This window comes from Macaca nemestrina, chromosome 14 (assembly GCF_043159975.1).
Source record: "Macaca nemestrina isolate mMacNem1 chromosome 14, mMacNem.hap1, whole genome shotgun sequence".
Taxonomy (NCBI): Eukaryota; Metazoa; Chordata; class Mammalia; order Primates; family Cercopithecidae; genus Macaca; species Macaca nemestrina.
The window spans coordinates 75,165,511-75,190,587 of NC_092138.1; the positions used below are offsets into that span (position 1 = coordinate 75,165,511).

The following is a 25,077-nucleotide window of genomic DNA, read 5'->3' on the forward strand; positions in this document are numbered from 1 at the left end:
AATATTTTTAATGTATTCAGTTTTTTTAAAATCATTTCTTTGAATGCATACTTCCTCATTATACTGAAAAAAGATATTGGAGGAATATGAAGGTATGTTCCTTTTCTCAACGAGGTTACTCTCCTCAAAGAGGTTATATGCAGATACATAACCACTACTATACCACCAGTAGTCCAGACTGAGTTTTCAAAAGATGCTCACCTACACAGGGCCACATGATGATTTTGATGGGCCCTAGGCACTTTTTTTTTTTTTTTTTGCCTTTGTGGGGCCTTATTTCCATAAAGATTTAAAAGTTATATTTTATTTCTGCATCATTATACAAACAAATATAGTATTTATTAAAATTTAAAGTTCACTTTTTTCTTCATATTTTAAAAGATATCAAAACATTTTCCTAGGTTTCTCACAATATGGTGGGTGTACTGTGCCTGATAGATAAGTTGGCCCTGCAGCCATGAGTCAAGATTCCAAATCCATATAAGATCCTGCCAGGTAATATAAACAATTGAAACCAACAATTGAGAATAACATGTTAATTAATAACTTATATCCACCTCCAGTGACGAGAGAGAGTGAGGAGAGTAGTCTAGTAGAATGGAGAGACATGCATTGGATCCAATGGGTCAGTTATTAATATAACTAAGCTCCATGACAGAGACAGGTATGTTTTCAAATATTCTAATTTATTCAAAGACAAGCTGAAGGCACAGATTTTTATACCATATCTGTTGATGAGAATGTTGATCTCTATTTCAAATTTAAACACAGTACAGACAATCACTGCCAAACAAAGCATACCTGTCTGCTGAATCCAGGCTGTAGGACACTGATTTGCAGCCAATGGGTTAAGAGGCAGAACTTGTGGAAATAGCAATAAAGTGGATTGGGATCCAAAGATCCTATAATCATAGGTGTTCTCTCTTAACTCTGAGACAGTTAGGTTAGGATTCCTGCTCTAGTGGCCTGGGTTTTACAGGAAGAAATTTTCCCCAAACTTATATTGTTGCATCCAAATACAGAACTGCAATAATACAGAATATGATTCTTAAAAGTAGCTCTCACAGACACTGTATTAACATATTCCTGTTCTATCATTCACAGAGTTCTGTTGGAGAACAGTGTATGTAATATGGAAAGGACCAATGACTCCACGTTGACAGAATTTGTCCTGGTGGGGCTTTCTGCCCACCCAAAGCTCCAGACAGTTTTCTTCGTTCTAATTTTGTGGATGTACCTGATGATTCTGCTTGGAAATGGAGTCCTTATCTCAGTTATCATCTGTGATTCTCACCTGCACACTCCCATGTATTTCTTCCTCTGTAACCTTTCCTTCCTCGATGTTTGCTACACAAGTTCCTCTGTCCCACTAATTCTTGCCAGCTTTCTGGCAGTAAAGAAAAGGGTTTCCTTCTCTGGCTGTATGGTGCAAATGTTTATTTCTTTTGCCATGGGGGCCACGGAGTGCATGCTCTTAGGCATAATGGCACTTGACCGCTATGTGGCCATCTGCTACCCACTGAGATACCCTGTCATCATGAGCAAGGGTGCCTATGTGGCCATGACAGCTGTGTCCTGGGTCACTGGGCTTGTGGACTCAGTAGTGCAGACAGCTCTTGCAATGCAGTTACCATTCGGTGCTAATAATGTCATTAACCATTTTGTCTGTGAAATTCTGGCTATCTTGAAACTGGCCTGTGATGATATTTCAATCAATGTAATTAGTATGACAGGGTCAAATCTGATTGTTTTGGTTATTCCACTGTTAGTAATTTCCATCTCTTACATATTTATTGTTGCCACTATTCTGAGGATTCCTTCGACTGAAGGAAAACATAAGGCCTTCTCCACCTGCTCAGCCCACCTGACAGTGGTGATTATATTCTATGGAACCATCTTCTTCATGTACGCAAAGCCTGAGTCTAAAGTCTCTGCTGATTCCAGTAGTGAAGACATAATTGAGGCCCTCATCTCCCTCTTCTATGGAGTGATGACTCCCATGCTCAATCCTCTCATCTATAGTCTGCGAAACAAGGATGTAAAGGCTGCTGTCAAAAACATACTGTGTAGGAAACATTTTTCTGATGGAAAATGAATACTTTATTTATACTACATGACTTAATATTCAATGTTACTGCAGACATAAAATTCAGAAAGATAAAATTACCACGTGAAAACAAATTTCCCATGTGGCATTCAAAACCATATGGTACAAATAGTTTTGGGCCAAACACAGTGGCTCACGCTTGTAATCCAAGCACTTTGGGAGGCTGAGGCAGGTGGGTTACCTAGGTCAGGAGTTCGAGACCAGCCTGGCCAATATGGCAAAACCCTGTCTCTACTAAAAATACAAAAATTAGACGGGTATGGTGGCATGGGCCTGTAGTCCCAGCTATTTGGGAGGATGAGGCAGGAGAATTGCTTAAATGAGAAAAGTGGAGGCTGCAGCGAGCCGAGATCGTGCCACTGAACTCCAGCCTGGGTGACAGAGCGAGACTTCATCTCGAAAAAGAAATATTTTCCTTTTACTATTAGATTTTTGTTTAAAAACATATAACTATAGAAATAAAACATGTTCCTGGTGTTAAAACATACTATCATGGATAAATATTGAAAATCTCTTTGGAAGCCTGAGCAAAAAATAATCACTCTCCAATCTTCAGAAAATAATCAAGGCAAAAGGCATTTGAAAAAGCAATTTATGACCTATATTACGTTCATTATTTATTAGTATGCAAAGTAAATATTAACCAGCACATGATGTATTATATATTCATTTTTAATTGTTCATTTATTTACGGTACAATGTCCACCACACATATAAGCTCCCTGAGGATAGGATCTTACCCTACAACATCTAAAAAATCCTGTAATACAGACTGACATATAATGGGTGCTCAACAAATATTTTTGAACAAATAGGTGAGCCACCTCATACATAAAATGAGAAATGTATATTTGTCATATCTGAGGTAGCAAAGGTTATTCAAACCAGAAATTGATGAAATACTTCTAAATAAACTGTATTGGCATTAGTCATATACATTCCTTAATAGCGAAGGCATCACCTTTTATTTTCCATAACTTTTCTTGAATTTGATTCATAATGAGACTAAGATAAATGAAAGAGTTCCCTGGTAATGCATCCTAAGTTTTAATTTAATAAAATATAGGTAGTCTGGTAGCATAGTGCTACTCTTGGACTTTGAAAAGAGATAAGGCTGAAACAAGGACTTTTGATCTACTCTGCATTAGATCACACAGAATCTAAATAGTAGAAAAACTAGGCAGAATGAGTGACTGACAAAAATTGTGATATAAGAATAGGAAGTGGCAGAAGAAATTAAGTCAAGTCATCCAGTGTACCGAGGAGCACAGGGTTTTGGGCACTGAGGGGTAAGACAGAAATGGCTCAAAATTGAGATCATCTCTATTTATGCTCCCTGTGGGGCAGCACCCATGTGAGGAAGTCCTACTTCCATTGAGGGAACTGAGTCAGTTATGGTCAGTAGAAGAAAGCATTCCCTTTACCTCCAGATCTTTGAGGAGTCTATGGTAGTTGAAATATAAAACAGAAATCCAAAGTAAAAGACTAGAGCTACTTCTAAGTTGTGAGAGTAAGACCACAATACTTTCCTGTCTTTTTAAAAGATAATTATTGTAATTTCATAATATAATCAGTTAATTCATGCACAGCATTTAACAGTGCCCGGAATATCCTAAATGCCCAATAAACATCAGCTATTTTATTATTTTTAGTGTTAGGTATTCTTTAGTAAGTCAGAAACCTTTGAATTGGCACAAGATTTTTATCCTTTTTTTTTTTTAGGGAATAACTGGTGCTATTAACTCTCTCATCTCTCAGCTTCAAATCTACTTTTCTATGTTCTGGCTTGTTAGTTAGGGTTGGCACACTGAAAATCACATTTCTCCTTTGTTAACGAGCTTCTGTTAGACTCCACCAGAAGAAGTGCTAGAGGGTGAATGAAAGCTTGGATGAAAATAAGGGATTTGCCTCTCCCTATTTTCTTCCTATTCCTGTCAGCATCACTCCAGCTTTGGTTCTTCACTATGACAATTAGCTGCTTCCAATATTGGTTTTAGTTCCATCTATTTTTCTCCATAATCCAGAACTAATAATCTACCAGCACCATATCCTCAAAGTCTTGAGTCTGTCACTCGGCTCTTACTTCTGGTAAATTAATAAGGCCTGTCAAGTTTTCAGTCTCTCATGAGGTATCTTTAAAAGCAACGAAATATGCAATTATCTGCTTGAGAAATGTAGCAAATCAGATGGATAATAAGCAATAGACTGGGTCAAGCTACCATTTCCATACAGAACTATGTAACAAAATGTATGTGTAAGACATCTGCTTTTACTTCTGCAGTTGCTTTGTTGTTTCTAAACTGTAGACTATTAAGTCTCTTTAGTATACTCTCAAATGGCATAATCATAATAATTATATAATCATTATATAATAATCAGAGCCTCATGGAAATGTGAGATAATACGAAGTGTACCAACATACACATAATGGAAATAACAGAAGGAAGAGGGCAGAAAAAATTACTTATTTAAGTAATTGCTAAAAACATCACAAATTTGATGAAACACTAGTCTATACATCCAAGAAGATCAATGAACTTTAAGTAAGGTAAACTAAAAAGAGATCTACACTCAGATACACCATAGTCAAAATATTGTAAGATAAAGAAGGAAAAAAAAACACCTCATAAACTTCAAGAGAAAACTGGTTCATCATGTGTAAGGGAGCCACTATAAGATTAACAGCAAACTTCCCATCAGAAACAATTGAGGCTATATGGCAATTGGATAACATATTCAAACGCCTGGAAGAAGAAATAAAACACAAAAATAAATGTCAACCAAGAAGCCGATGTTCAGCAAAACCGTATTTCAAAAATAAAGGTGAAATAAACGTGTTACCTGATAAACAAACTGAGATGATTCTTTGCAAGCAGACTTAGACTTGCTTTATGAAAATACTAAAAGAAGTTATTCAGGATTAAAAAAAAAAAGTAATACCAAACAGCAATTCAATACACACACATACACGGAAAGTAACTCAAAAATACAGTTTAAAAATTAAGTAAATGAATTAAAATGCTATGTTAGCTTGTCTGGTTTGGTTGCCTGATTTTCTTGTGAGCATGCACATTCCTGTTGGTTTATTTTGGAAGGAGAAGAAAGGACATTTATTCACTTGTTTTAAAGGAACTTCTTTACAAAACTATTCCACTCAACTCGTTACAATACTGTCAACATCTGGCCCTTGGGAAAGGCACAGACTTTTTTGTTCCACTAAACTCTGAAAATACAGTTCCTTTCCCTACATTGTTATTTCTCCATGCTCTGCTGCTAAGCATGGGCAGCTTCGGCCAAAGTCAATATTCTTCAGTAGGAAATGTCAGTCCCTTGAATTTTAAGGTGCTTTATAAATGGCTCTCTTGAAAGATCACCTTCCCTTGTAGGTGGTTGTAGGGTTTGGGGTAGAGAAAGAAGAGATTATGGTGATGGTAGAATGTACATCATAACCATCTTTTCCCCTAAAAAATTCACACAACTGATGTTTGCCCCTACAAAATTCACACAACTACATTCTTCACTTTCTCTCACAGATACTGCGAGTGTGTCACAAAGTAATGCGTGAAGAGAACTGGTTTCACAATTTTTTAGCATGTTCTAAACAGTAGTCCATAAACTCACTTTAGTACATACAAGTTTAAAGTACCTATTTTTATTATTATTATTATTATACTTTAAGTTCTAGGATACATGTGCATAAGGTGCAGGTTTGTTACATATGTATACATGTGCCATGTTGGTGTGCTGCACCCATCAACTCGTCCTTTACATCAGGTATAACTCCCAGTGCAATCCCTCCCCCCACCTCCCTTCCCATAATAGGCCCTGGTGTGTGATGTTCCCCTTCCCGAGTCCAGGTGATCTCATTGTTCAGTTCCCACCTATGAGTGAGAACATGCGGTGTTTGGTTTTCTGTTCTTGTGATAGTTTGCTGAGAATAATGGTTTCCAGCTGCATCCATGTCCCTACAAAGGACACAAACTCATCCTTTTTTATGGCTGCACACTGTTGGTGGGATTGTAAACTAGTTCAACCATTATGGAAAACAGTATGGCGATTCCTCAACGATCTAGAACTAGAAGTACCATATGACCCAGCCATCCCATTACTGGGTATATACCCAAAGGATTATAAATCATGCTGCTATAAAGACACATGCACACGTATGTTCATTGCGGCACTACTCACAATAGCAAAGACTTGGAATCAACCCAAATGTCCATCAGTGACAGACTGGATTAAGAAAATGTGGCACATAGAGTACCTATTATATTGTTCTGTGTTGTTGGAGCATCTGACACAACATGATATAATGCTAAATGAAATACCAAATATAAAAGTATATCTATATCATAACCACAACTGTTCAAGTCAGCCCTACAGAAAAAAAGAATTCCCTAACCAAGCCTGAATATGACACTGCCCATTGTCCTTGCCCATTTTTCCACACGCCATTAATTTTATGACTGGTTACATGGCGATATGGTTTGGATTTGTGTCCCCACCCAAATCTCATGTCAAATTGGAGGAGGTGCCTAATGGGAAATGGTTGGATCACGGGGGCAAGTTTCCCCCTTGCTGTTCTTGTGATAGTGAGTGAGTTCTCACGAGACCTGATGGTTTTAAAGTGTGTGGCACTTCCCCCATTGCGCTCTCTTTCTCTCCACCATGGGAAGATGTGTTTGCTTCCCCTTTGCCTTCTGCCATGATTGTAAGTTTCCTGAGGCCTTCCAACCACGCTTCCTATTAAGCCTCTGGAACCTCAGTTAAACCTCTTTCCTTCATAAATTACCCAGTATCAGGTGGTTCTTTATAGCAGTGTGAAAACAAACTAGTACACATGGCCATTTTTTAGTTTTCTAAAAAATGTTTAAAATTTTTAGCTAATTACAGAAGATCTCATAAAGATGGATCAAAAGATGACTGAAGCCAAACAACAGACTTAAAGAGGGAGCTCTAGCACTTTACTGATATATTTAATCCTTTTGATTTTCTTCAAGTGCCTGCCTCGAATTCTCCTTTGTCTCCATCCCAAATGAAATAAAGCAGAATGTTCAAAAGAATAAGAACTCACACTCATGAAATAAAATTTTAAAAATTGTTCTTCATTTCTGCTATTCCTATAGGATAGTAAATTAAATAGGTCTTTCTAATTAATAGTACCAAAATGAAATCTGGACTACATTCAATCTCCAGCTTAAGGCATAGTCTTTGCTTATTGCATCTGTTGCTATGAAACAATACATTTTTTTCCTAAAAAATCCCTCTAACTCTAATACAACTGGATATCAAATAAAACTGACATTGATATACACTTGGCATTACAAAAAGTGGATATTTTCCCTAAGGAACCTCTTATTTCATGCCCTATGGTAGTCATTAGCGCTATTCACTGAACATTCTGGTTTTCCTTTTAGGAATACAGAAAAATTGCTATTCCCTTGAAACTGGGCCCAAATTTTCTTTGCTGTGATCAATGAAGTTCTAGTGGAAGTGGCATTTATTGTTTCCAGATAGAAATATTTACTTGCCAATGAGAGACCCTGCTGCTCCCTCTTCCCCTTGCCACGTGGAAAAGTACATTTCAAAATAAAGCCTCCATTAGTCTAAGTCCCTGAGTGACTTTGTCAGAACCTTCCTGTCATTCATGACACATTATACATGCAGCAGCATCAATAAGTAAACAATTATTGCAATAAGCCACAAAGGTTGAAAGGCAATTTGTTAATACATCCTAACCATCCTACAGCCATTCCTGACACACAAACCCAAACATACAAATAAAGGAAAAAGCTATGAGATGAAACAAAGTGAGAAGACCTGCAAAAAAAGCAGCAATAAGATTAGATTGTTGGTAAATGCCAGTATCAACTGTGCAGATGGATTTTAAGTAAAAATTTGGAGATTTGAATCTGGGACTCCTCCATTAGACCTGAACCCTCAAATAGGGCAAAAGGGGCTTTTCAGGGTCACTGTGGATGATTTTACCAGATGTACTTACACAATTTCACAACACTCAATAATAAGCTATTCAAAACCTAGAAAGCATAGACTTGAAAATTTATCATAGCAATTTTCAGGGAGATAGAAGTAAAGTACTTTGTTTTAACAGTACCAACAGCATAATTTCTTAAAAGCTGGAGATCAAACGTCCTAAGATGAGTCGTATTTTCTAGTGCTCACACATGTAACATATAAGCTAGCAGCAGCACTTAATGGTTTCACGTTAGTACCACTTCGTTATTCCCAGCAAAAGCAGATCAAACGCTCTCTGGAGGAAATAATCTTCAATTTAGTTCTGCAGGATATCCAAAGAAAAATTGAATTTACACTCACAAATCACTAAACACAACAGAAGCAAACCGCCATTAGTGAGAGTCCACACTCACAATAACCACAGTCATTGTAAATGAACTAAACTCATAATTTTTAAAGTAGTATTAGTATAATAGAGATAGAATTTTTTATTTTAAGGGAATACATAACTTTCGTATTATTTTAATGTGTATATTTTCTACTACATAGGAAAAATAGGGGTTGAAGTAAAAAGAAGGAAAAAGTATACTAGGCAAGTAATAACCAAAAGCTGATGTTACTATATTAATGTGACAAAATTGATTGAAGATCAAAAAGCATTACTAGAAGTAAAAGAGGAAGTTGCGTTACGATAAATGTTTATTTAATCAGTAAAATGTGTAGTCTAAGCTTTATTCTCCTAATAAAACAGCCTTAATATATAAAAGAAAACTTAATATAACTCTATATCATCTTAAGCACTGAAAGAATAAACAGACAAATATAAGGATCAACAGATTTGAACAAAAACATTAACAAGCTTATCAGCCCAACTATTATGGAATATAGATTCTTCTAAAACACATTTGAGACATTTGCAAAAATTGACATTATGTTAGGCTGAAAGCAAGAATCAGTAGATTTTAAAGAAGCAATATTAAACAGTCATATTCTCTTTCCTACATACAATTAAGTTAAAGGTAATTAATTAATTTAAAAGCTCCATAACCTGGAGACAATTAAAACACACTTCTAAATGATTAAGTAGCAGTGATGATCAAAGTATTTCACTTTTATGGCAAGTGTTCTAGTAAATTAGAATGAATATTTGTCATAAACAACCAGTATGGCTGTAGTAATTAATGTGTGCCAACAAAATGTCAGCCCTTGCTTACAGGTAAGAGAAAAAAATTAAAAACAAAAAAATTTAAATTACAACCCCCAAATTAAAATCTCATAAAACCATGCTTAAGACTGCAACCAGTAGTACAGCTGTATCAGCTGTTTATAGCTAGTGTCCATTCTGATTGGGTGGCAGCTATGCCATAATCTTTGTTAAATACATTCACTATTAATCCCACTAAGAAATAAAGTATAATTGAACAATGTACATTAAAGTTTACTAGACACAGAAAAAGTGACTTTTTCTAGAAAATGTTTATACTTAAATTCTTGTAGAAAACTTGACTTCATAAGAAAGAAAAAAGAATGAAATGAAAGCAAAGAAAGATAATGAAATAATCTAAGTAATTCGAATGCAGAGTGGATACGCCAAGCATTTTGCTGTTTATTCATATTATACTATTTCTAATTAAATCTTCATAATAATAGTGAAAAGTATATTTTCTTGTTCTTAATTTACAGCCAAAGACACTAAGACTCCTAGAGGTTCTAAGTGGAAAAGCTATGTTTCTTTTCTCTACATGCCTACTAATCAGGAGGGAAACATCTGAAAGTCCAGTTGCTTCTGAGTCATGAAAAATAAGCCAAAGGTATTAGAAGGCAAAAGAGTTAATAGATGTTACTGGATTTTACCTTGGCATTTCTCTAACACTGTTAAGCTGGATAATTAGATTAATTTGGGGGACAATGATGACCAAGTCCTGCAATGATTGTGGCTATGATTTAGAGTGGATAATAGTTTGACCTTTTCTTGATCCCAGTATTGCATCATCCTCTTGAGAAACTTATGGATATCCCTGTACTCACAGATAAAGGTCAGTACATGCTAAGACCAAGGGCTTTAACCAGAAAGCTGCTGAATAAACCTAGGGTCATGGGTTTTCAGAGCGATGTACTTTAGGGAAGATGAGAGGGTGCAATAATTTTTTGTTAATTAAGAGAGACAGAAAAGCTTAGTGGTAAAGAGGCTAAATATGCTGTCAAACTGTTTAGATTGGAATCTCACCTCCACATCTATCTTGCTAGCCTACGCAAGTGATTTCATGTCTTTGAAGCTCAGTTTTCTGATGTACTGTGAAGGTTAAATGTACCAGCTCACTCATCCACATGTACAGCACTTCTCTCACTCTAGAGAAAAGATGCTTAGTTCAACAAACCAAGGAGATGGAGAAATACAGGAGTTTAATTATAAACAGGTTTACCTGAGGTGATAGTGAATCACCAGGTAGATGGAATTCAGCCGGTATATGGAGATGCAAATTAAAACACTAATAATGGACATTCCATTTGATGCTATAGATGGTATAATTCTTGATGCACATATTGTAGGTAATACAGAATATGAGAAAAGTAGAGCAATCATTACTAACTTCAACCCACTTTCTAAAGAAGAAAGAAATACACTATAAGAGAGGCAAGCAGGCTGTCCAATGGCTGGGAAAAGAGGCATGGCTATGTAGTCTCAGAGATCACAAAATGAAGAGCCTCCAAAGCCAAAGGGACTATCCTAACTCCAAGAATGGGAATTGGAGATACTAACATCAAAAACATCAGAGATACTCATGTAGAAAATGAGTTCAGAAATGGTTCCTCTTGGGCATATTGGAGAGGAAACTCTACGCCAGTGAAAAGTCCAAAGTTGTCAGGATCACTAGGACTCTAAACAAAGATGATAGAGCAATTATTTTGCTGAGCCCAGAAAGGAAGTTATTTTGACTGTCTCTGGACCAACATCCATGAGGTTTCTAGAGAAATGGGAAAACGAAGAAAGCAACTTTTCCTCGTTGCAAATTAATTAAAAATGAAACAACCACTTCAGTGACTTATGTTTTCTGTAGCTCAGGTAAGGGAACACAGTAAACATCATTTATGTCACAAATACATTTAATCCGCATAAAAACCTGAAGACATGCATCATTTACACAATGAAGAACATGTAGTCCAAAAAAGTTATACGAATTGCCCTAGGTCACACAGCTAGGAAGCCACACCATGGAGGGTGGAGTGCAACTAAAGAGATTCCAAAATTCATACACTTCTTATTACCATACTGTAGAGCTCCATTTTTTCTGATTGCTAAAAGACCTGCCAAGACCTCTCTATCCACCTCTGCAGCAAATAGATAATGACAATGTACAGCTCTATATGACCTTTAACTGTGTAACCTTTAACCTTAAACAGAGTGCTTCCAAACAGGCCAACCAACTCAGGAAGACCATTTCTTTTCTGTTATCTCTAGCCTGGTAACTTTCTCCCACAGGAATATAAAACACAGTCTAATATTTACACCTGAGCAGGCAACTGCATCTCAGAGGACATCATTAAAAGTTGACTGACCTACTTCTCTCTGGTACAAATAGGTTACATAGGGATGATATCCCACGTGCCTGCTAACAGTCTAAAGTCAAGCTTGTTAAAGTGAACCTGTTACTTTTTAACAACACTCTTCCCTCCACAAGTTTCCAGAAGGGAATCTGGGGCTGTTCCTAGGAGATTGATTTTTCCTCTTTAGTTGTAACTAAACAGTAAAAAAAGGAGCGTATGAGACCCTCGTGTGGAAAATTTGAAATGAATAATCACCTTATTCTTGGTAAAGAGAGCAGTCCTCTATGAACTGCCATCACCAAGCCATTTAGAAAATGTAATTAGGCTAAAGAAGACTTATTCCAATAAAGACATAGAGTCACAGAGATAAACTGGTGAGAAAGGGAATGTGATAACACATGCATTTTGTTTGGTCACATGGAATTAATGAGATTTGCCACAGTCCTCACCCTTCTATATTGCTTCACATCCAGTCTGTTTCATTCAAATACATCAATTGCATCGCAGTGAAGATATTTGAGTTTGTGACCCCAGAATACATTAAATTATTCAGGTATTTCAATTTTATCCTAGGAAATTAATTTGGGGCCTACATAATTAATGTTGTGATTAAAAAAAAAAAAGAATTGGAGTTGTAAGGAAATAGAATGGATCCAACTTTTGGAGCGGAGAGGTTTTTCTCCTGTACTGTTCACATATCCAGGACAGCCATGGGATGGGACAATATAAAGGACAATCCTGCAGCACCAAGGACAGGATTCATTAAGACTTTTTCCCAACTCTGATTTACATAATCTACAAAGACACTTAAAGACGGCACAAAGTAAGAGCACAAGGCCACTAAGATGACTGGCAAATAAAGAATGGGAAGTAAATGACCATACTAATCTGCATGCCTTTGTAATCTGACTATCCATCCTGTTGATTCAGAATCACTGTGGAAGCTATGACCACACCCAAACAACAAACTGTTTGTTCATCTGAATCTATATAGGTGATATTCTGTTAAGTGACGATACTCAAGCTTTCTAGTAGAGGCTGTATTATAAGTATCCACGAGATGCTTCATTGAGAGTATATTATATTGAATATAACACAAACGTGAGCAAGTGTTCAAAGGTCGATCACGTTGCTTAACTTTTTGTCATGATTCCTCAAATTTGTGATGAAATTTGAGAACTTAAATTTGAATGTCTCAAATAATTATACCATTATTAACATTATTTAGCACCAATTTCAACTAAAAATGTATCCATATCTGTCCCTTTGACATCTGGTAGCATTTGACACAGGCACCCGCAGTGAGAAGGGAATTGGACCATGCTGACCTGCCACCTCCAGTGTTTCTGCCATACTACGGTCTTCACCCACCCTGACTTCACATAGAGCTCCAGGAGAAGCATGATGCTCTAGCTCAGCCCTGGCTACTGATGAAACATCCAAAGATGAATATTGGGTTGGTTTGAAAGAGCTCATGTCTTTTAGGGAGCTGAAGTTCTAGGACATACTAGTGAATGTTGCTGGAATGACAGTACTGACCTTTGGAAGTACGAGCCATGCTTCTCTCATTTTCTGCTTTATTTTATAGGCACCTGTGCTGCACATGAAAATGAAGAATATGTAGTCAAACTGTAGCATTTTCTCTCACTTTGAGACAAATTTCACAGTCCAGAAGACAATTCTTACAAGACACCAAGTTGTGACCATTTCCCAGTTTGCTATGATTGTGAAACTAGGCCCTCACAAGGATTTTTTTTAATTAAGAAGTAAAACATAGGCAACAATCAATCATTTAACAAATCTTAGCTGGTATGATATGCTGATAAGCAGAGTAGTGGTTTGAAATGTATCACATTTTAAGAATATCTCCCATGCAACTACCTGGAAAATATACTGAAGGAAGGGAACAGTGGAAGTTGAGAGACCAGTTAGGAAGCAGTTGCAAAATGCCATTTTATCTTATTTATAGTTGTCAAAGATTGAATATATCCAAGGTATATATGTATACATTGGGTAATGATTATAAAAATCAAATTAATTAACACATCCATCACCATCTATGCTGTACATCAGATATCTTGTTCATCTTTTTATTTTATTTTATCCGAGACAGGGTCTCACTCTGTCACCCAGCCACGGGTCACTGCAACATTGATCTCCTGGGCTCAAGTGATCCTCCCACCACAGCATCCCCATAGCTGGGACTACAGTCATGCACCCCCCTGCCCAGCTAATTTTTTGTAGAGACGGGATTTCACCATGTTGCCCAGGCTGGATCTTGTTCACCTAGTTACTGAAAGTTTGTACCATTTGACCAATACCTCCCCGTTTTCCCCACTCCCAACCCCTAGCAACCACCATTCTACTCTCTGCTCCTATGAGTTTGACAGTAATGCCATGATAAGCAGGAACTCAGGACTTGGGAGAGCTGCGCCCTACTCATCTTTGTGCCTACTAATGTGCTTACTGACTCAAATACACTTATCAAAAAAAGAGCCTCTTCTAATTTAGATGAAATTATCTTAGACAACTTGCTAATACTTTGTTTAATCAAATTCAATATGTTTATAATTTTGTCTATTAGAAGCAATACATATTTTTCTCAACTCATCAGGAATAGATTTCATTCTTTGGAAACAGTGATTCATTTTGATATTCTTTCCATTGATTTACATAGCTTCATACTGAAACAAAATGATTTCATGTCTGTTTTATTTACCAAAATCAATTCAAAGTGATTATTTTTGGCATCAACATTAGGCAAACTATACTCAGATTCACTGATTTATAATCAAATATAACAATGTTAACTGTCTTTTATGGAATTCCTATTAAATGCCAAGAATCAAGATAATCACCCTTTAAACTTGACCACGTAACAGTCCTGCAAGATAATTATAACACTAATTTTATAGCTTATTCAAAGTCATTAAGCTACAAATCAGGAAACTGAGGTCCCAACCCATGTATTTCCAACTCCAAAGTCATTCTCTTGCTATAAAAGCAAGGTGCATATTTACAATCATCAATACTCTTCTAATCAATATAATTAGAAGAGTAGCAAGAACTTTTGCTGAGTATCTACTATGCCTCCATAACAATGTTAAATTCTTCATATGCATAACCTCATTAATTCTCAGAATAACAACATCAGGTAGGCATTTTTAAGTTTCTAATTTACATATAAGGAAATTGAGACTTATGGAGGTGCAGTAACCTCCCTAAGATCATAGAGGTGGAGTTTGACAAAGCAGAGCTGATTCCAGAATTTATGCTCTTAATGAGTTCATTCTTAATTCTTACATGACAGAGAGTGCTTTGCCCCACAGAGTCTTGCAAAACCAGTAACCAGAAGCAGTATGCATAGGAGGGGTCCTTATTTATCACAGGGAACCTCACATTCCTAAGTAGTTTCTTAAGTAATACATGTTCTTAATTATATTTTTAAAAATACATGGAGAATGGCTGAAGGAACATAGAACCATAGACCAGAGCAAGGAAAGAGACAGCCACCTGTAAATACTTTTTTAAAAAAAACTGTCCTCACTCCTGTAATCCTAGCACTTTGGAAGGTCAAGGTGGGTGGATCACAAGGTCAGAAGCTCAAAACCAGCCTGGCCAACATGGTGAAATCTCGTCTTTACTAAAAATACAAAAAAAATTAGCTGGGCATGGTCGTGGGCATCTGTAATCCCAGCTACTTGGGAGGCTGAGGCAGGAGAACTGCTTGAACCCGGGAGACGGAGGTTGCAGTGAGCTGAGATCACAACACTGCACTCCAGCTTGGGCAACAGAGCGGGACTCTGTCTCAAAAAAAAAGAAAAAATAGCTGTCATGAGAAAAGTCTGCATGTTTTTTGTTGTTGTTCTACAGAGAAAAAGAGTTGCATACAGAGAGTTATATATCAATATATCTATATATCTTTATCTATTGATATATAATATATATAGTTGACTGTAAATAACTGATAATTAGAATTGTACAAAAATAACTTGTGTGGCCTCATAAAGTGTTCTAATCATCACTGGGTCTACAGGCAGAAGTAAAGTAGTTATCAGTCATACTGTAGATGTGTTTCTGTCATCTCATAAGGTTTAGGACTAGGTTTAAGATAATTTCCACCTCTAAGATCCAATCATGTAGAACTTGACAATTTCACTGGTATGATAGTATTTCAGTATGTATGTAATTATCTTTACCTCTACTTTCATAATTCATTATTGAGGTGAGTAAGGCTATGCAAAAAAATAGAAGTACCCCCTTAAAGAATGTTATAATTATTACAGAATTATTCATAATAGTAAAGAAATGAAAGGAAGATAAATCCCCATTAATTGAAAATAGATCAAATAAAACTTGAGATATAAATAGAACGAATGCTATGTGGCCTTTATAAGTCGTGTGTTCCCTGAGTATTTGATAATATATAAAAAATTACTTGTGATATAGTGTTAAGTATAAAAGGATGCAAATTAAAAGTAAAGGTAGAAGAAATATTATAACCTGTAATATAATGTTAACTCATGTTTATCTTTAAAATTTATGACCCTATATTTTTCTACCATATCCAAGTTTATATCAAGGCTAATCACAGAATCTAGCCCATAACAGGTATTAAATAAATATTTTGTGAATGAATAAGAGGGAACTGTGAGACATAGATTTAATAATCCATTTTGGAAAAATCCGTTAATATTTTTACAATGTAAATCTGGTCTATGTCTGAGACATAAACCAACATAGTTATCATATGATGGGACAAAAAAATAAGTCATAGAAAAATATTTCATTGAGGCTTTTTCGGGATCACATTAAAATCTTACCTAAATTTTTTAAAAAGCATGTTAAAAATAAGAAGAAAAGACACAGTTTGAAAGATATTTGCAGAAAATTTGAAGAGCAAAGTGTTAATCATATAATCTAATTAATAGTTCATACAAATGAAGAGGAGAGAAAATATAAGTAATAAACACAAAGAAAATATTCGATCTAACTACCAATCATAGAAATAAAATGTAAAACAAAGTAACATTTTATACAAATAGAAGAGAATAAATATATTTTCTGGTTCTAGAAAATGTACAAAGAATGTTCTGTGCAAATATTTCAGGAAAAATATGAAGTGTAAGTGGGGGAAACAGTTCTGCCTGTGTACTAAGAATTCTCTCATAATTCATATCTTTGTATTCTGTAGTTCTATCTCTAGAAATTTATCTTATCTCTAGTTGAAGCAACAGCAGATTAGATAGTCAAGTTCATAGATATCAATGGTAATTACATAAAAATCTCAAAAAATTAAAAATAAATATGTCCAATAATATGAAAATTATAGGCTATAGTAATTCCATTTAATAACATATCTTTAAATATTAAAAAAGAATGTTACATATACTATAAAAAATCAAAAATCAGAAAATTATTGATGTAAAGTGGCAAATGCTAATTAAAATTTATTTATTCTACAATTCTACTGGTATAAAGAAAAATGTTCGCATGTTGCCTGGAATTAACAAAAATATGAAAAACAGAAAGAATTTAAACAGTTGAAATGTAGGATTCTATAGAGTTAACTTAGAATTATTTACGCAGTACGAAAAAAAAAACAAATTTGTGAGAAAAGTTTAACTTTTCTGATAACTTTTGGACATTCTAACTGGATCCCCAACTTATTATAATGCCATCAAATACAGACATATTCAATGAATACTCCAAGAAATGTATGGCTGGGGAAGGTTTTCTTTAGATCAGAATAACTGGGTCTTTGGAATATGCAGAAATCAAGGACTGTATCCCTAGAGAATCCTATGATTTTTGACTTACAACCTTAGGGACTGAAGAAGTTTGTAAAAGTAAGTGCTGAACTCCCCTCCAAAAGAGTTGAGTCTCCCTTGAGTAAGCGTCAACTTAAGAACAAATTATGGGAAAACTAGAGTTACATCATTGATCATTATGCTTAATACATTTTATTTCCTCGATATCCTCTTAAGAATATTCACGTACAGCCAAATTGCCTGATTATGCCTACCCTTCCTCACATTTCTTTTTAGAAAGAGGAGGTACTGTATCCAAGTTGAGAATCTTCTTGTATCATCTGAAAAATATAAGTGAAATTCAAATTCCTGGGAATTTTTTCCATTACTTAATAGCATGGAATGGTATGGATGATTTTCAAACCCAGTCAGGAGGTAAGATAAACAGAGAAGATTTTATTGCGATTATTTCAAAAGAAAAACATCTTATCAACAAATATAAAGATTTTTGAGTTGACATGGTCGTTGCTTATGGTATTTCAAGAATACAAATACTTAATATATATGTCAAGGAAGAATATGCAAAAACCCAGTCATCACCTACCAGACCAGGAGATTTTATTTAAATTTTTCTCTTTAACTCCAAAATAATCCAGTGGTGTGCAGTCTCTTTTGAGATCATAGAATTAATTCATGTGAGGAAAAGGAAGTTGACTACAATGCAACAGACTCTCAAATAATAGGCTAATGGTTATTGTATTTAAATATCTGGTCCACTAAAGTCTTAAGTAACAGTAACAAGGAGAAAGAACACATGGCGATTTATATATTATTCATATATAAACTATGGCCAATAAGGGTTTGAGATAGCATATAATTAAAGGTACTTGCAGTAAAAATAGAATTAACAACAAGTAATATGAAAGAGAGGTGAGAAATAATTACAACTGAGTGTTAGTTCGAACCCCAGGCAGCCAGGGTAAAAGAAAAAATATTAAATTTTTTTGAGTTCTTATTTACATAGTAAGTCAAATTCCACTATACTAGGCCTAAATTTCCCACAATAGACCTGAAAGGAATTTGGGGTAGGCTTTCATTTGAAGTCATTGTTGTGGATAATGTCTTTATAAGTGGTTTTCAAAAGGGCTAAATTTATTCTCTATGTGCATAATTATCATATAGACCCTTTTTCAAAGTTCAGTTCATCTAATTAAATTGTGGTTTTATAAAATTTTTGTACCATAAAAATAAGTGAACACTGCAGAACAGAACAGTGGTAATCTTTACTACTATCAGATACTGAACATTTTCTGCATTGATCTCACTGGGAGCTGCAGACCGGAGCTGTTCCTATTCGGCCATCCTTTGAAATTTCAAATTAATTTCTTTGTTAAAAAAAAAAAAAAGTCATAGTAGTATTTGGGTTATTTTGACAATTAGGTAATAAAAATTATATGAAATGTCAAATACATACTAATACTTCACATGTTATAAATTGCCCTTCCCTTTGTGAGCTAAAATAATATGTCTTTCCTCATGGTGTATTAATTGAGGGTTAGAGTATACCTATAAATTGATGGTTGACATGTCCATTAAACTTTGTGTAATATCAATGATCTTAACTGCTCTCTTTAGAAAAGCTGGAGATTACACAATTGTTTCTTCTAGGGAGTATTTAGGGTACAGATGTTACATGGTTTTGTGGGAAAAAAATTAGTACTTTAAATGTTAGACCTTCAAGTAGCTAAGTTAATAAAGCAAAGCAAAACAAGGTTAGATGTTTTTCTAGAAAGTTAGAGAGTTTGACTTCTGGCTTAAATTGAAAAGTCATAAACTTTGCTTAGGTCTATCGCAACACTAAAGCAGCCCCAGAGCATTGAATCATAGACTGGTTATTTCTTACAGGGGCTGGAAGAGGGGTATTTGAGGGTGGCAGGATTCCAGCTAGTTTAGAGCCTGTTGCAAATACAAACTTCATCTTCTAGTAACAATTCTGTTCTAGGCATTAATGGTCTGCAATCTCCTTTGAGATCATTTGATTAAGTATCAAGTTCTTTATCTTGGTTACCTTCAGAAAACAATAAAGACTGTTACCTAGAAGATTTTAAGTGTAGGGATATAAATGCTCTAGATGCAATACAAAAACTAGTGAGTTCCTGTGGATAACTGGAAAGGACACACCAGCACAATTCAGTCACATTGTGCAATCTCTAGACAAAATTGCTGTACTATTTCAATTGTTTTAACATTGATTACTCTGAGTTAGTCTTCCTAATATAATTATAGACAACTGTTTCAGCGTTTTTCACTTTTGTTTACATTTTACTTTTATATATATATTTATTTAGAAATGTAGATACTAAGAAAAGTAGAAAAAAGTTACCTAAAATAACCGTTCACATTTTGGATATTTCTTTCCAGCCTTTATTTTCTATCTGGGTTATCTTGGTTTAGGCTTTCGTTTTGCACACAGTGTTATAATATATACTTTTGTTTCTGTTTTAACTTAATCATCTTAAAATAATTTAAATATGACTTTTGTGTTCATACAAATTCCCCACAAACATCATATTAATAGGTGCATAATGGCCCATTACATGAGTGTACTATGATTATTTGACAATTCCACTAACATTAGACAAGAGTAAGACTCTTTTAAAAGATAATATCCAATAAGAGCAAAGATCTGGAAAGAATAAAATTATTCGATACTAGAAGTCCCATGGAAAGTGATTTATTAGAAACTATTCAGCATCTTAACAATCTTCATTTCCTGTTCCCAAGAAGATTCTGGGAATCCATGTTAGGAAATTAAACCTAAGTGCAAAAAAATGAAGGCATAATGCCTACAGAGTGTTTGTGACTCGCTTCTTAAATTACACCAACATTGCAAGAGTAATTCAAATAATTTATTCTATATTGTTCATTATTCCTTTTTTCCCATTTGAAAGCATCAAAGCAGATTGGTGGTTTCTCTCATAAATATTTGCAAGTGAAATTATGATTGCAGCAACCATCTTAGGGCTGTTCAGATACTATTTATACCATAATTATTTTCCAAAATTAATTTTCAAATAGGAATCAATGTTTACATGTTCCAAGAAAAGAAAAGAGAGGGCAGTCTACCTGATTCATATCTTGCCTGAAAAAATTTCAATGCAGATTTTCAAGGCCTCTATGTAAATTTCATTGGCAGATTCAGAGTAGGTTAATATATGCAGCTACAGTCATTCAAATTCCTATCTTACTACCAAAAAAAGTGTATGCTGGCCTACCTAACACTTTCTACCTTCTTTGTAATTCATGCCTAGAAAGTAGGATGTAGCTTGAATTAGTTGAAAGCCCTCATTTCCATAGCCAACAGAAGTATAAGCATCCAGCCAGGGGTGGTGGTTCATGCCTGTAATCCCAGCACTTTGGGGGGCCAAGGTGAGCGGATCACTTGAGGTCAGGTGTTCCAGACCAGGCTGGCCAACATGGTGAAACCCCGTCTCTGCTAAAAATACAAAAATTAGCCGGGAGTGGTGGCATGCACCTATAATCCCGGCTACTCAGGAAGCTGAGGCAGGAGAATTGCTTCAACTCGGAAGGCGGAGGTTGCAGTGAACCGAGATCACGCCACTGCACTCCAGACTGGGCAGCAGAGTGAGACTCTGTCTCAAAAAAAAAAAAGGAAAAGAAATATAAGCATCCTTTTATGCCGATTATCTTGCCTGACCATTGTAAACCGGAGTTTTCATAGAAAGCAGCACAACCTGTGGGCAAATGATTAGCACAGAAATGGCAAATCCTGTACCAGAAACACAGTCATTTGTTTAAAATATTAAGTCAAAATTCATTCATTGCATCAATTTTTTTCCACTAGGGATATATTTTAAAGCTAGATAGAATACCATGAGGATGTTGAGATGTTTTCAAAATGATATTCTGTGACTTATTTGCTATAAAGAAGAAGGTAATCTGCTAATATCTACCCTTTAAGTTTTTTCAGATTAAAGTCATTTGTTCCATGTTCTTTGGTGCACTACTCAGGTGCCTGAACCGGACCAATATTCCTTCTTTAGGAAAACACTGGCCCTAACTGCAAATTCAACAAGAAGAGGAATGAATTTCATATGGACAGAGGTAAAAGGCAGGTTCTTCTCTGTGCAATTTGGTTGCTTGCATATATAACCAGAATTGATTGCAATAAACTACACAGAGGTACCTTCATGCTTCACCGGTGTTCAGTTTAGCGTTGTCTATTGTCCAGTTGCTATTTTATACACAATTGAAGTAGCAATAGCACTGCAGTGGTATTGGAGTCAGATGATCTGAAAGGCCTTGCTACTCAGGTATGTTCTGTAGACAAGCAATATCAGCATCACCTGGGAACATGTTAATAAATGCAGCGCTCGTAACCCACCACACATTTCTTGAATCAGAATATTTTACAAAATCCCTCACGTGACTTGTATGAAGACTAAAGTTTGAAAGCACTCCACAAGATAGCTGGATCTCTTCCTCAGTTCTACATTAAAATCACCTGAAGAGTATTATAAAAAAAAGAAAAGATGCCTGATTCCCACCCCTTCGATAGAACTTACATCATTTTGGGAGGGTTATAAGGTATAGTTTTAACAAATGGGATTTAAAGACAAAAAAGTGAAGCTTTGCATAACAACTCCTTCACTTACTATAATTGTATGTAAGTTTCTCACTAGCCTTCATTTTCTTCGGGGAATTACAGTGTAATAAGATGAATAATATGTGAACATATTTGTAAACTACAAAAAACTAAGCCAATGGCATTAATTATTTTCATGGCATAAAATCAAACTATAAATCTTTGTCGAACAGATTAAAGCATGCTCTCTTCAAAATACTGATTTTCAAAGTGGGATCTGTGGATCAACCGCATGAGAAGTAACAGATGCTTGTTAAAAATGCAAATGGTTCCTCCCTGCCTCACACCTCTTGCATCAAGATCTCAAGAAATGGAATACGGAGGCCTGCACTTTTTAACAAACTACCAATATAATTAACATGTGTCTTCAATTCACTGTTTTATGATCTAGAAGAGGAATCCCAGAAGCTAACCTCAAAGCTGTTACCACCACTTTAGCCAGCAGAGATACACTTGCCCCTCCCACATCAATTACCTCTCACTTCATATGTTAATGCTATACAGACTTGTTAAATTCTAGGTATAAAACAATAACATGGGAAGGATCAATTGGACAGAGATTGAGTTCATTCTGCAGGGACTTTCAGAGTACCCGAGAGCTGAAAAATTCCTTTTCGTGATGTGCTTGGTGATGTACCTGGTGATTCTCCTGGGGAACGGCACCTTGATCATTCTGACACTCCTGGATCCTCGTCTCCACACACCCATGTACTTCTTCCTTGGGAATCTTTCCTTCTTAGACATTTGGTACACATCCTCCTTCATCCCCTCAATGCTGATACACTTCCTATCAGAGAAGAAAACCATCTCCTTCACTAGATATGTGGTTCAAATGTCTGTCTCTTACACTATGGGATCCACCGAGTGTGTGCTTCTAGCAGTGATGGCATATGACCGTTATGTGGCCATCTGCAACCCTCTGAGATACCCCATCATCATGGGCAAGGCCCTTTGTATTCAGATGGCAGCTCTCTCTTGGGGACTAGGCTTTCTCAACTCATTGACAGAAACTGTTCTTGCAATGCGGTTGCCCTTCTGTGGAAAAAATGTCATTAATCATTTTGTTTGTGAAATATTGGCCTTTGTCAAGCTGGCGTGCACAGATATTTCCTTGAATGAGATTATTATAATGTTGGGCAATGTAATATTTTTGTTTTCTCCATTACTGCTGATTTGTATCTCTTACATCTGTATCCTTTCTACTATACTAAGAATCAATTCAGCTGAAGGAAGGAAAAAGGCCTTTTCCACCTGTTCAGCCCACATGACAGTGGTGATTGTGTTTTATGGGACAATCCTCTTCATGTATATGAAGCCGAAGTCCAAAGACTCTGCTTTTGACAAGCTGATTGCCCTGTTCTATGGCATAGTCACCCCCATGCTCAATCCTGTCATCTATAGCCTGAGGAACACAGAGGTGCATGGAGCCATGAGGAAATTAATGAGTGGACACTGGTTCTGGAGGAAATGATGACACACTGACACCTTTGAGTTTATGCACAAAATACACTCACAAGTTTGAGAGAAGACTTTTAAAGATAGAGGGAAAGCAATTAAGGTCATGTTGAGTCAGAATTTCAGAGTTACAAAAAATCTGAAGATTAAGAGTTTAACTGTATTGCTTTATGAAAATGACTGATTGCATTAAAATATAGAAACAAGTGCTCTGTGAGAGCAAACTTTTGGAAACAAGAAAAATATTTTAAGTAAGTCTTTCTAAGAAAATCTAGCTCATTAATTTTAACAATTAAAACACATTTGTCAGCCCTCTTTAAAAAAAAAAAAAAAACTATTTTGTGTTTTTGTTCTTTTATTCTTGCTCTTTATTTTATCCAGGGACTGGATCTGGTCCCAACTTTCCTTTCCAGCTACATATTTCAACCTCTTTCCCTGTCCTTTCCCTCCCACTACCCCTTTGCACAAGCTATGTTCTATTTACTATGTAATTACCAAATTATATCATTTTGTTTCACACCTAGTGACAATAGCACATGCTATTCCATCTGCATTTTCACATTTCTCCTTCTCAGGTGAAATCCTAACAATCTTATAAAGGACAGGTCAAGTGTCATAGTCTCTGCAACACAATCCAAAGCTTTCCCAGACTTAGCTATTCCCTCCTCCGTGCTGCCCTGGACTTTATCTCCACTAAGCGATTTTTCTTTTATACTCTAATCATTTATTACCTTCCGAAATTCTTCCCAATAGCAGAACAATGGCTCACTGTTCTCTGCATAAAATCTAATGTCAAGTTAATTAAAAACAGTTGGCAATAATTAACTGTTGAATTAATTAAAAATTTTAAAGGATGGTAAAATACGGTCTAAGTACCTGATTTAATACAGGGAGATAACTGAAATTTATACATTATTTCCTTTACCAAACTACAATTCTAAAAGATTTTGGTAAAATAACAGCTGATTTTTAAACGTAGAGAAAAATTAGAGAAGATAAAGTCTGAATAAAATATTCTGAAGAGATCATTTTGGCCAGGTAAGACAAAAAATCCTAATGTATATTATTATCAAATAAGCAATTGCTGAGAAAAATATATCAATTGTATAAATTCTTATAGAACACTGACAATTTCAATTTCTTTCAAAAGCAATTGATAGTCTCATTTAAAATATTTTCCTTTCATTATAGTCTCATTTAAAATATTTTCCTTTCATTAGAAAAAACCTTGGACTGGCTAGTAAATAATACACAGTTGTATTTTTTGTAAAATATATATTTGCATAATATATAGTTGAGCTGCCTGGTACACTGTCATAGCCTGAGCTGGGTGAGGAACTCAGCTCAGGCTATGAGCTGAGGCTATGAACTTACTTGTTCAGTAAAACCAGTAAAGATTTTTATAACCCAATGGCATTGAGAAAGGCATCCTTGCTTGTTCTGCCCAGCATGATGTTTTGGAGCCTGTCCAGAATAAGGGAGATGTCAACATGGAAGAGAGGCTCAGTTCAGGGCGTCAAAGTCCAAGCAGCATGAAAGGGGCATATACACGAGAGGAAGGTGTAGCACCTGACTGA

General features: G+C 35.6%; 2 protein-coding genes across 2 annotated transcripts; both read left to right on the forward strand.

The window, feature by feature from the left end:
- Positions 1-1,132: 1,132 nt before the first annotated feature.
- On the forward strand, positions 1,133-2,095 carry LOC105481009 (olfactory receptor 13C8). The gene has a single exon (XM_011740253.3). It carries the CDS (start codon positions 1,133-1,135, stop codon positions 2,093-2,095), a length of 963 nt encoding a protein of 320 aa, XP_011738555.1.
- Positions 2,096-22,580: 20,485 nt separating this feature from the next.
- On the forward strand, positions 22,581-25,077 carry LOC105481101 (olfactory receptor 13C9-like). The gene is made up of 2 exons (XM_011740398.2): positions 22,581-23,462; positions 24,949-25,077. Exons 1-2 carry the CDS (start codon positions 22,581-22,583, stop codon positions 25,075-25,077), a joined length of 1,011 nt encoding a protein of 336 aa, XP_011738700.2.

Excerpts from the sequence above, each read along its gene's own strand:
- LOC105481009 (XM_011740253.3), top strand. The coding sequence starts at position 1,133 with ATGGAAAGGACCAATGACTCCACGTTGACAGAATTTGTCCTGGTGGGG.
- LOC105481101 (XM_011740398.2), top strand. The coding sequence starts at position 22,581 with ATGGGAAGGATCAATTGGACAGAGATTGAGTTCATTCTGCAGGGACTT. Across the intron at positions 23,463-24,948 it reads ATAGCCTGAGGAACACAGAG|CATGATGTTTTGGAGCCTGT; the intron begins GTGCATGGAGCC and ends TGTTCTGCCCAG.